The sequence below is a fragment of the Gymnoscopelus braueri genome (genome assembly GCF_963280865.1).
Source record: "Gymnoscopelus braueri genome assembly, chromosome: 15".
Taxonomy (NCBI): Eukaryota; Metazoa; Chordata; class Actinopteri; order Myctophiformes; family Myctophidae; genus Gymnoscopelus; species Gymnoscopelus braueri.
This window is the reverse complement of record NC_137620.1, coordinates 30634607-30646903: the sequence shown is the minus strand read 5'-3', so window position 1 is coordinate 30646903 and position 12297 is coordinate 30634607. Positions and strand designations below refer to the sequence as shown.

The window sequence follows — 12297 nt, the reverse complement described above, 5'->3', positions numbered from 1 at the left end:
TAATTATCACAATACATTAGGACACCACTACAAAATGGTGTAGTCACTCTATATTGCACTATATTATAGCGACGAGTACTAGGGAGTGATTTTGGACACAGCCAGTGTTCTCAGGCAATCTCCTCTGGAGATAACTGCTAAAGTGCTAATCACAGATGGTTGGGTGGGTGGGAGAAGGGGTACAGTACATACTGCTGGTCTTAATCAGAGGTGGGGGAAACAAACATACACAACTGCAGGAAAATCCACAGGTATAAACAACGAGCAATTGTGCACACACACAGTACAGAACATTTTGACGTGGATAAATCGACTGACAAAGACATCCATTTTACGGTATGCCCATATATCCACCGTGCCACACAAACACAACGTGCTGTGCATTGTGCAACTATAGGTTTGCTCTGAAACAGACCGCGATAAACATGAGAGACACGTACACACGCCGACACAAAACCTGGCAGAGAGGGAGAGGATAAAAACCACAACCTGTTAGTGGGCCTTTGGGGGCTCCATCACGGTTCATTTCCTGAAACAGTTGGTAGACTCTATTTATAGGCCCAGCATACTGGTACCAGTTAATCCTACACTGGGCTACCAACTGCCTGCCAGTTGGCACACAGGGGAGATGCTCGTTGTGTGGTGCTTTGGAGGATTTAGGACACGGCGATGCAGGAAAGTCAGGAGCTAAATACACTAGTGAACAAAGTGTAGGCTGTTGTTTGTGTTGGCTTTTGTCTTAGATGTCTTAAATCTATTGTGTCCTGGAGGTCCAAAATGATGTAGCACTTTCTCAAATTAACTTTCACAAGAGCTAAACCTCGGTTGGCGCACCTGTGCTCTCTAGCCTTCCACTTTAAAAGAAGAAAAGAAACACATTCTTCTACCCCTCAAAATCCCTTAAAACCACAGGCTTTGCACTGAAAGAATATTTGCATAAAAATAAAAGTAATTATCATAATAATCATCAGCGTGGCAGCTTCAGAGGTTTTAAATATATTTATCTATTTCAGAGGGGACTCAAAAGTTTTTTGAGGCAATTATGAGCAATTATTAATGATGAGTTAAAAAGGACAACGAAATGGGATAATTTTATAAACGAGAGAGCAATTATCAGTGAATCTGCATTAACCCATTAAGACCTGGAACGCACCTGTGTCACTTTAGATTTCTTTGGCTATTCAAACCTACCTTATAGCAGATCTACAAGCTCTTCAAACCTACCTTATAGCAGATCTAATAGCAGATCTACAAGCTCATAGCGCGGCACTCGGTGCCGCGCTATGAGCTTGTATATCTGCTATTTTTGAAAAATCTTGAAACATTTTTTTTCCGATTTTTTTTCAAAAAACTGTTAGGATTTAGAAAACATTTTTAAGAATCGCCTCAGGTCTTAATGGATTAAAGATAATTAACAATTCCTATCCGATGGATTAAGCATAGGGCACTGTTTTGTCATTAGGGACAGAGACTTTTATCACAGAATTGAAGCACCCCACGACATGCCGGTTAATCACGTTAATCCAATTCTGACTCAGCGCGCCACGCCACTTGAGAATGTGCAAGAATCAGGTATAGTACCCGTGACTTAGGACTTTGCATTTATCATAAAGCTGACTAAACTGAAGCTTGACATTTGGGTACGCAGAGCTGCGGTGCTTACAGGAAAGAAAAAATTGTGATGTAGCATGCATATACAGAACACTCCCCTCTCCTGCCTTATTCAAATGAACATCAATACATGTCCTGCCTCGAGCTAGCCAGCCTGCCCGAATCCCAATGACGGATTGACTGAAACAAACGGTGGTATAAAAACAAGCGGCACTTGCAGATATTTTAGCTTAGTAATGTGTTTGTTTAAGCTCGGGCCCCGGATAGATACCGCTTGGGATGTGGAGGGGATGGATGGAGGGATGGAGGGAGGCGGGGAGGGAAGGGACCGACGGCGGCCGCGAAGGCTGAATAATGGTACACATCCAGAGCTCGGGAATGCATTAGCGGTGCACACGGCTCGCCCCGGAAAAAAAGCGCTACACAAGCACTTCCTCCTGGATGCGGCCATATGTTTTATAGCAATTTTGGTTTACTACGCACCCGGGCTCCGCATTCTATCCGGGAGAATATGCCCTGTTAGCTCAAGCAGTATTGATTCCTTTTCAGAGGCGGCTATGGGGGAAGTGGAGGGAGGAGGAGGGGGGAGTTGTGGGGGGGCTACACAGGCGAGGAGGGGGAGAGGGAAGGCTCATTGGATATCAAGGGCTCTGTTTTTCTGCAAGCCACAAGGAAATTTAAATATCTTGCTGGAAAGCAAAATGGGTGCCATTCTCCATGAAGCTGGCAGAGGTTAACCCATCAAGACCGGGAACGTATCAGTGTAAAAAAAAAATATTTTTCTTTGGGCTAATCAAAAATAGCAGATCTACAAGCTCGTAACACGGCACCGAGTGCCGCGTTACGAGCTTGTAGATCTGCTATTTTTTAAAAATCGTGAAAAATGTGTGCAAATATTTGAATATATATATTTTGTAAAGCATTTTTACTCAAATCTTTGCTTCTGGGGGGACTCTACAAATGTCTTCTAAATCCTAACAGGTTTTTTTATTGTTATTATGTACATATATAAAACCCCAGATATGCTGTGAAAGCCTGAGTGCTCAAACTGGGGTACACAAAGATTTGCGCATCCTAAATCCATAAATTGCAGAGCTACAAGCTCGTACTGTATATCTGCTTGTATATCTGCTATTTTTGAATAGCCAAAAGAACTAAAAATGATGTTCCCGGTCTTAAAGGGTTAAACACTGCTCACGGCAGCAAGTTAGTCGACTCTGGGGGCAGGGGGGAGGAGGAGGAGGAGGAAGAGAGGTGGTGCCAGCAAAATGACAGCCCGGGCCCTGGCGGTACTCTGAGGCAGGAGATTATGCAACGCAAACAAGGCAATGAATTGCTTTTTGATGTTTGGGAGGAAGAATAAAAGATCCAAGGCGGAGCAGTTCCAGGGGCTGAGGGAAGCATGTTCAGTTAAGACAGATGACACTTTGCTGCAGCAGAAGAATTTAGGGTGGAACCAAAGACGTCAGGGTAGATATCACATCCGGGTTGAGTTGAACATTTATCTTTTTGAAATGTTGTACATTGTGTAGCAAAGGAAAAAAAATAATATCTGTGTGCAGCACCATCTCATAGTCATATAATCCAGGCATTCCTTAAAACCCATTAAGACCAGAGGCCGATTCTACGAATGCCTTCTAGATCAGTAGTTCTCACGCTTTCACGATTTAAAACAAATGATTCAAAAATAGCAGATGTACAAGCTCGCTTGTAGATCTGCTGTGAGCTGTGAGCTTGTAAATCTGCAAGTACACTACATAACTTATCTTTTCATAACCTCTGCCAGGTGTGTTTTTGTAGTTGGTGAGTTGAAGTGTCCTATAGCTACATATACAGCATATTATACAGTGTATCTTCAAACAGTTATCCTTTTACAATGGGTTTGATATGGGTTTCACGGATTGCCCTGTGTATAAAAGACCATTTGACATTTCACTTAAAGGGACTACACCATGAATTTTAACTTTTTCTTCTTTTTTTGTGTGTTTTTGGTCTCCCCTACCTCTCTTCTATCCCCCAAAAATACCCCAGTTTGAGCACTCAGGCTTTCACAGCATATCTGGGGTTTTATGTAAATTGGTCTCAAAACAGGCCAAACTGACGTCACTAGCGGTACAATCTCTCCCGTTTTTCAGTTCAAAATAAATAACATGCATACAAACTGGCTCAATAGCGCCCCCTGCCAATCAGGACAATGTGGTATTGCAGGTGAAAGTGCTTTATAAGCCAGAGAGAAGTTAGTTGGAATGAGTATATCTGAGGCTTGATTTAGGCTCAAACCTTTTGAAAAACGTTTGAGGGACGTAAACAATATGATATTAAATATTAATGGTTTTTTTTTAAATTCATGGTGTAGATCCTTTAAAAGTATGATCACAGGAAAAATGCACCAAAATTACAGTTTCAGTCACAACAGGGGAAACTATCTGGGTGAACCGTTTTATTTACCTGCCATCTCTATTGCTGTCCAACTCATGGAAAATGCTGGTTACTGTTGTGTTCGGACGTCTGACACCTATGTAAAGAAAAAGAAAATCATATTTGGGTCACTGACAAACAGCAGACTGTTTAAAGCGGCACCCCATCCAAAAGGTTCCTCACATCACACAAAACGTTAACACACTAAATAAGGCATGAGTCGCGGCAACAACATCTAAACGGCCATCACAAGTTTGTGGTAGCATTTTCCCTGTGACCACAATCAGTCTTTCTATCAATCCTTAATCCATGTGAGACACAGAGAGAAGAGGGAAGAAAAGGTAAGAGTGGAGTTGAGCAGCAGAAGGATGTGAGGAGAGGGTTGGAGGGTTGGGGGGGGGGGGGGGGGGGGTTCACCCGGTGCTTGGGCAATCAGGCGATGAGTCAGTCATGCTGTGCGAGAACATTTGGTTCCCCCTGCAGGGAAAAAAAAAGCATGTCAAGAGTCCAGAATGCAATCAGGCAGCTTTGTGCTGTACCGGCTGGCACGACAGTGATTTCCCTTCTCTTCCCATTCATATGCGGTGGTTGAAAAGGAGAGCCGCAAAAAAACTCCCTCAAACCCTCTTTTCCCTACGTGCATGTGACACCCCCCCCCCCTCCCCCTCCCACCAACTAATTTTCCCGATTCAACATTCAGCTGAGTGGAGGAAGTTCTCTTGTGTTCATTGCTACAGTAAGCGTCTCTTACAGTACATCATCAGCAGTAGAAGAGATTCTAAAGGGGCAAAATGATTAGCCCCTAAGACTGGGGGAAATCACTTTACATAATGCTAATTGCACATCCACTGCAATTACCTTTCTGCACATGATTTGGGTAATTATGGAAAAGCTAATTGTGAATTTTGTTGCTGTGCTGAGCTTAGAACGTGCAGCAATGGTGTTTAAAGAAAAAAGCACAACAAAAACTGTTTATAAATTCAACTAAATCAAAATGAACCTTGAATTATTTAAAGTAGTACCATTGTACCAGATTAGTCCTATTGAGGGTACAATGTCATTATAAAATGGTAAGATGAGGAGCACTCATTTCCATCCTGTGCACTGTATGTGCAAGTCTCTTTAAAACAAGGCAGATCCCACAATCTGTACAGTTCAGTACCTTCCATGGATTTGCACTGCAACTTCCATGTTTGTGCAGGGAGTCGTGGGGACTACTTTCTTGGAGAAGTTATTCTTAAATTTGTATTAAAAAAAACGCTTGCCATATCTGATAACTGTTTTATAAAAGCAATAAGCTACACGAGGCCATGGTTTACGGTGATTTTAGAACAGCTAAAAGGGTTGAAGGTACACAACAGCCCTTAGCTGTTTTAAATTCAGTAAACCATGGCAACAGATAGCTGACCTAGAGGGGGCAGCAGTAAACATACTTTACAACACAATGATCAAGCTAAAAAGTGCAAACAAAACTAGTACACAAGTAACAACTTAAGTAACTAGGTCCTGAAATGTAAGTTCCTTCAATTCCCAATTGAGAAAACAAACACTTTCTTACTCATCTGAGTGTAAACATTAGTATAGTCATTAGGGGTGGGGGGAAACAAATTATTGATGTAAAAACACGTTTCTTATTTTCTATGATTCTGAATGAATTCACAATTACAAATATTTTTTTTTTAATAATTGTGTTGCCTGTAAAGTTGACTTGCCGTCCCAGCTTCCATGGCTGCTGCGCAAAAGCAGTGTGGCTAGGCTACCAGTGGGCTAAGAATCGGAATCTAATCAAAGTGTGGAATACACAACCCTAATAGTCACCCTAAAAGTACAGCAACCTGAGATCATTCACAACCCATAAATGTTAAATTGTCAAGACAATAAGATGGACAAATAGGATAGTCTACAGGTAGACTATTTGGTAGACTCGACCGAGATTGGCCTTACAGTTAAAAACATACAGTATCAGTGACTAAGTTGATATGTGGGAAAAAAGAAGGCCAATTGACTTAAAGTACAAAATACATTAATGTGTGAAGGTTCTACAGTTTGCAATGAACCACAAAGCACCATAATACACAGTATTATGGCAATGAGCTTATACATGCATGCATGACCGCGTCTCTCGCCGATTAGGACACATTTTCAAGCTAACAATGTGACACAAGCAGAAGGGAATGGCAGAGAGTAGGGTTGAAGATACCACGTCTCCTGGCCGATGGCACATAAACTGTAGCTGGCTATGGTTACTAATGGACACCATCACTCATCCACCCTACGTTACCCTGGCAATAATACAGCGAGAAAAAGGAGCAGAGAAAATAGACTGCATCAGCAGGGTAATGGAGAACTGTGCGTTGGCCGCAGACCCATGCTGTCCACAAGTTTCTTTGTTATCATAGGCTCCGTACAGTAAATGCTTGCTAACAAAAGACAGCGGGCATTGAACGATTTTCCTTGCCCTTCATATTACTGTGGCTATACCGAGCAATATTCTAAGAAGGAAACTGCTCCGTTTTGAGTGGGGCAGGCTGATAGATGGAGCTAAATTTGTCTTCGGGTATTACACTATTGTTGGAGATCTGGTCCAAGTAGCTTTTGAATAGGGAATCTGAAACATACTGCATTATGTTCAACATCAAGAAAAACATTTTAACTAATTCAGTACTGTACGTCTTCCATGAAAAACAACTATTAAGCATGGTTCCTCTGCATGCTCTAATGAACCTTTGGAATACATGGGTATAGCGGGGCAGCTCACCAGTGAAATCAGGTCAAATGCTGGATTACCGGCGAACTTGAGGAAACCCCCACGAACTAAGCCTGAACTGTGGTCCTACATTGCTTTGCATATTAGGACGCACCGTTAACGTTCAATTATCTGAGGGGATGGAGGGAGGTATGATGAAAGTCAAACATGTCTATATGAAGAGATCAAATCAAACAAACAAACATCATGTTTGATTTCACATGGAGGAAACAACCTCCATGTGAACCCATACAGTAGCTTATCACGGTTGGTATTAAGGAGGTCTACTTGAAAACAAAACCACACGATCAGTGCCTTCTCCCACTAAACAGGGGGACAAGCCTTTATTATTCAAAGAGGATTTACCGCATATCTCCCAGCAAAAACCTAAGGACTCATGAATACGCAGTCTGTCAAATGGCTAGTAGGAGAGAGAGAGATACAGCTCAGTAATGCAGTCGCCTCAGTCTGTGAAAACAACGTGACATTTTTGCATTAAGAGCTAAATTACCGCTGGAGGAGCTGTTGGGAGATACCAATCTAGGGGAATGGTAATGGGCCCGGAGAAGTTAGCGTCACTGCACATTAATCTGCCAGATACCATCTCACATTATGAGCATCTGTCGTATGTTACGGGGCTAGCATTGTGCTGAGGTATCATATCATGTGTGCATCAGCCCAGGGAAGGATTTTCAGAAAGAAACCCACTTCTTTACGGACACTGTGGCCATGAGCGATTAAAATGAAGTGGATTGAGATTGAGAAGGAGGCATGCTTGTAAAAAAAAATAAAAAATCTTCTTGAACATCTAGGACTAGGTGAACAAACATTCAGTGTCATTCCTCCAAATGAGAGCGAACGAACCATACATTTCATGTCAATATCTCTAATTACGGAAGGCTTTTTTTTTTTTACAGTCCACTCCCAAAGGCACTTCTGCATGATAAACTGTTGTTCTGCAATTTCCTCAGAGGGCAACAACAACATGGCTCTTAAAAAAAAAGACAATCCCCAATAACTGTGTATAAAGCCCTGGAGACGAGCTTGATCAACAGCAGCAGTAATCAAAGGGGAAGACTCGGTATATCTCCTTAGAAGGCACAGCTGCTAGATCCGCTGGCTTTCCTCTCCTATAATGCCATATGCTATTGACTTGTTATAAAAAAAAGGAAAGACAAAGGGTAGTTTGTCTCTTTTTTAAGACATGCCTGTTTCAAAGTTATTGCCATAGCTCCTTGTTTGTTCTTCCTTTCCTTTAAAAGGAAGCTGTTTAAAACGTCTTCTTAAAGAACCGGTATATTATTATGTAGTGTGCGGGAGAAAAACAAATGGTGAGTTGTCCACTATGTCATTGACAGGCCTGTATTCAGGAACTAATGTCCAAGTTAAATACTGTGCCTCTAGTTTAAGAGTGGTAAATTGGTTCACTAGGCCGATAACTTCCCTGCGCAGTGTTTTCTAGTTCCATGCAGGCACAATTTGAAATATCAGTAACTCTCTCTATGAAGCCTATCAATAATGCATTATAAACACTCTGATAATTTAAAATGCTTTGGAAACTGTTTTAAAGCATTATGAATATATATGGTGCTTATTTTGTGCTAATAACTAATAATAATAATAATAACTTGGATTTATATAGCGCCTTTCAGAAACCCAAGGACGCTTTTCAGTACACAAAATAACAAATTAATTGCCAAAAGCCTGGGTAAATAAATGTCTCTTCACACTATAATTATAGTGTTATAAGCAGATGGTAATACATTGTAAGTAGGCTACACTGTATGTATATTATGAATTATAGACATGGGCTTCATAGAAAGTGTTACAAAAATCAGCACAGAGATTCTCAAGCATTGTAAGCCGAAACCGTCGCTGTGGATGTGTTGTTCCTGTGGTGCGTGTGTCAGCAATATTCTGCTGATAATGTGCACGCTTTACTAATGACAGCTATATCTAACCGTCAAATAAATATATTTATTCTTTAACCACTTGAACCAGCATCGCTTCTGGCCAAAACCAGCAGATCTACAAGCTCACGTGTCGCAATGCAATGCGTTGTGAGCTGGTAGATCGGTTATTTTTGTCAAAGAGATTTAGAGGTGTAGATGGAAAAAAGCGGTCCAAGTACAGTTGTAACTCAGGTCCATTTTACTAAGAATAGAGGGTTTAAGTGGTTAAGTGGAGACAGACTGAAGACCCGTTTCATTAGGCCCACATTTTTCATCAATTAGCACCAGCTGTAGCAGTTCTGCTGCTGTGTGTCAAACTTGCGAACCCATCCGCTGCGCTGCCAATAAACATTAACGTTAGCACCATCAAACTAGTGGCCTTAAGCTTTTAACATCCCTCAGCTTTTTATCTGCTGGAGTCAGCCTATCCTAGGCTGAGTTCACCAGACTCCACAACGTCATATTGCGTTTGAATGTTTTCCAAGTTAAAGTTGGCGTTAAACTCACAGGTCATGAAGGTAAAAATTTGAATAGGGTTAATTAATACGTTTTCAATCCACTTAAAGGAAACCGCCGTCTTAGTTGTAATGATCTTAATGGTCTTTGCGGAGCATTGCCATGGATTGAATTTCATTATTATGTAGCGCAGTTAGGGCTGAAGAAATCCATTTTAATTCACATCTACGAGAACTTTCTTCAAGGCTTTCAAGGTACGGCTGAAAATGTTGTAAATGCATTGGCATATAAAAGCATAACTGTAATGACTGTAAAATGGACTAATGCAGATTTTACCTTACAAATTACTTCACATGAATGCAATCTTGTATGTCTCTCAGAAAGGTTCTACAGGGGGAAATGTTAGTGGTTAGTGAAACTGTAGCCTAGATGGCACTTTACAGGTGTCATCATGTTCTAATTAACATATTGTTCATCGGTAGTCATACATAGAACTGTACCTATCAAAGAAACCACATGCCACGTATTCAGAACTCCATAGCTTTCTCCTCTTAAAAACTTAAAGGAATAGTTCACAAAAAAAATTACGTATTTTTCTATCAATTACACACGCCCATGAAGCCTTGAATTCACGGAGATTGTATAGTTTTTGTCGCATTCCTAAGCCAATAATTTGATGACCGTCGACTCAATTGACCTGCATTTGAGTCGACTCCGCCGGTTGTTGAGCGGAGTCCCTCGGGGCTCTAAAATAGCGTATTTTCTGTTTTCGCCCTACATTAAATATCTTAGCCGATCGACAAGCTTGCAACGCGTCGCAGCTCTCAGCGTTGTAAGCTTGTCGATCTGCTATTTTCTGCGAAGGTTTTCCCAGAATACAGATGCTGGGGTTTAAGTGGTTAAATTAAAAACCTCAAGTTTGAAAACAGCAACATCATATACAAGCCTTAACCAGAGCTCATTAGCTATTCAGTCAGGTTGAAGCCATAGATTGAGAATGTATACTTCCTGGCGGTTCCCTCGTTCAATCCCCCTCCATCACTCCGTGCATCTTAACCCATTCAATGCCGGAAAGCAGATATACAAGCTCATAGGGCGGCACCAAGTGCCGCGCTATGAGCTTGTATATCTGCTATTTTTGAAAAATCGTGAAAATGTGTATATATACATATACAAATATATATTTTTTTGTAAAATATTTTGTTCCAGGGACCCCTAGAAGCAAAGATTGGAATTAAAAATGTCCGCTTTAAAAAAATATATGTATTCAAAGATTTTCACAATTTTTCAAAATTTTTCAACAACAAAAAAACTCGGTGCTGAGTTATACAAGCAGCTTGTATATCTGCTAGTTTTGAATAGCCAAAGTATAACATAATGGTTACAGCTCAAATCTAAAACGACACAGATGCGTTCCCGGATCGAACGGGTTAATTCTGAGAATGAATTCAAAATTCATGCGGCAGCCATATCGGCGGTGCCACACCAAACAATAACACTAAAGGCTCACGGGGGATCAATAAAGTGTTTTTGATTTATGGCGTTGGCAGATTAACGATGCTTATTCACTTTGATTCGGGTATTAACCCATTAATACCTGGAACGCATCTGTGTCACTTTAGATGTCTTTGGCTATTCAAAAATAGCAGATATACAAGTTCATAGCGCGGCACCGAGTGCCGCGCTATGAACTTGTAGATCTGCTATTTTTTTTAAATCGTGACTTTTTTTTTTTTAGATTTTTTTCCAAAAACTGTTAGGATTTAGATTTTTTTAAAGAATCGCCTCAGGTCTTAAAGGGTTAATCAACATGTAACGGTCCCAGTCAGGGGGGGAAAGGCCTGCTGGCGCGGTGCACTGAGCCCCCAAAGTCACTGAAACCTGCCTTAGCATTCCTTAGTGCAAACAAACAAGCTCCCACACTGACCTCCAGCAGGCAAAATACAAGCCAAAATGAATATGTAACATTCCTCCTCACGCACACACACGCGCACACACCCCCACCCACACGCACACACACAAATAGCCACTGTTAGCAATGCAGAAAGCAATACAGAATCTCTGATGGATAGCTAACATGGGAGAGACGGCCAACGTTGGCTAGGAAAATGAAAATTGATGGCTGCTACGCAGTGGTGGAAAAAGTACTCAAGTGTTTTACTTAAGTAAAAGTATCAATACTGCAATATAAAACTACTCTGTTACAAGTAAAAGTCCAGAATTCAAAATTTACTTGAGTAAAAGTACTAAAGTATTGGCATCAAAATGTACTTAAAGTATCAAAAGTAAAAGTACTAAATATTTGAAAATAGCCGATCTACAAGCTCACAACGCGTCGCGCTGCGACGCGTTGTGAGCTTGTAGATCTGCTATTTTCAAATAGCCTAGGTATAAAATAGGGCTAAAGTGGTTAATGTATGTTTCATTATATCATAATTTACATCTGAAAAGTAACTAGTAACTAAAGTTTTCAAGTAAATGTAGTGGAGTAAAAGTACAATATTTGCCTCTGAGATGTAGTGGAGTAGAAGTAAAAGTAATGGAAATTGGAAATACTCAAGTAAAGTACAAATACCTCAAAATTGTACTTAAGTACAGTACTTAAGTAAATGTACTTAGTTACTTTCCACCACTGCTGCTACGCCCCGAAGATGAGTTGTAAAAAGGAAAAAAAGGGGGAGGGAGGGCGGCATGCCATGGAACATGGGGGATGAGTGACGCACACGTGTCATTAACGTATCATTAAAAAGCACCCGGCAAAAGGTCAGCTGGCTGGCACTGTGTGGGGGAAGGCGTGATGGATGGACGGACGCTCAGTGGATCTGCCAAAGTCAAGTGACCTTTCTTTCTGAAACTTTTGCAGGGGGGGTGGGGGGGTTGTCGGGGGGGGCGGGGGGGGTTCCACCCGACAGAGAATCAATTGGGGAATGCTTAAGGACGCTGCAGAAGGACATGTGACAGCTGAGAGGACACACCGTGACGAACGAACATTCGTTTGGTATCGTTTGCTTTTTTTGCTCTACTGCCAAACAAACTGTTTGAAATACACAAGCCACTGAAACTAAACTTCTTTGATACTAAATACCAGGTTTGTGCCGTGGTTTCCCCGGAGAA

General features: G+C 41.2%; 1 protein-coding gene across 2 annotated transcripts in view; it reads right to left on the bottom strand.

Annotated features, from left to right (window-relative positions):
- Positions 1-12297, bottom strand: part of LOC308101158 (glucosidase 2 subunit beta-like) — a 232483-nt gene that overhangs the window by 189920 nt on the left and 30266 nt on the right. For both annotated transcript variants that reach the window (XM_080450522.1, XM_080450523.1), the window contains exon 7: positions 4060-4126. In XM_080450522.1, coding sequence (XP_080306648.1) covers positions 4060-4126 — 67 coding nt within the window. The remainder of the gene's footprint in view (positions 1-4059; positions 4127-12297) is intronic.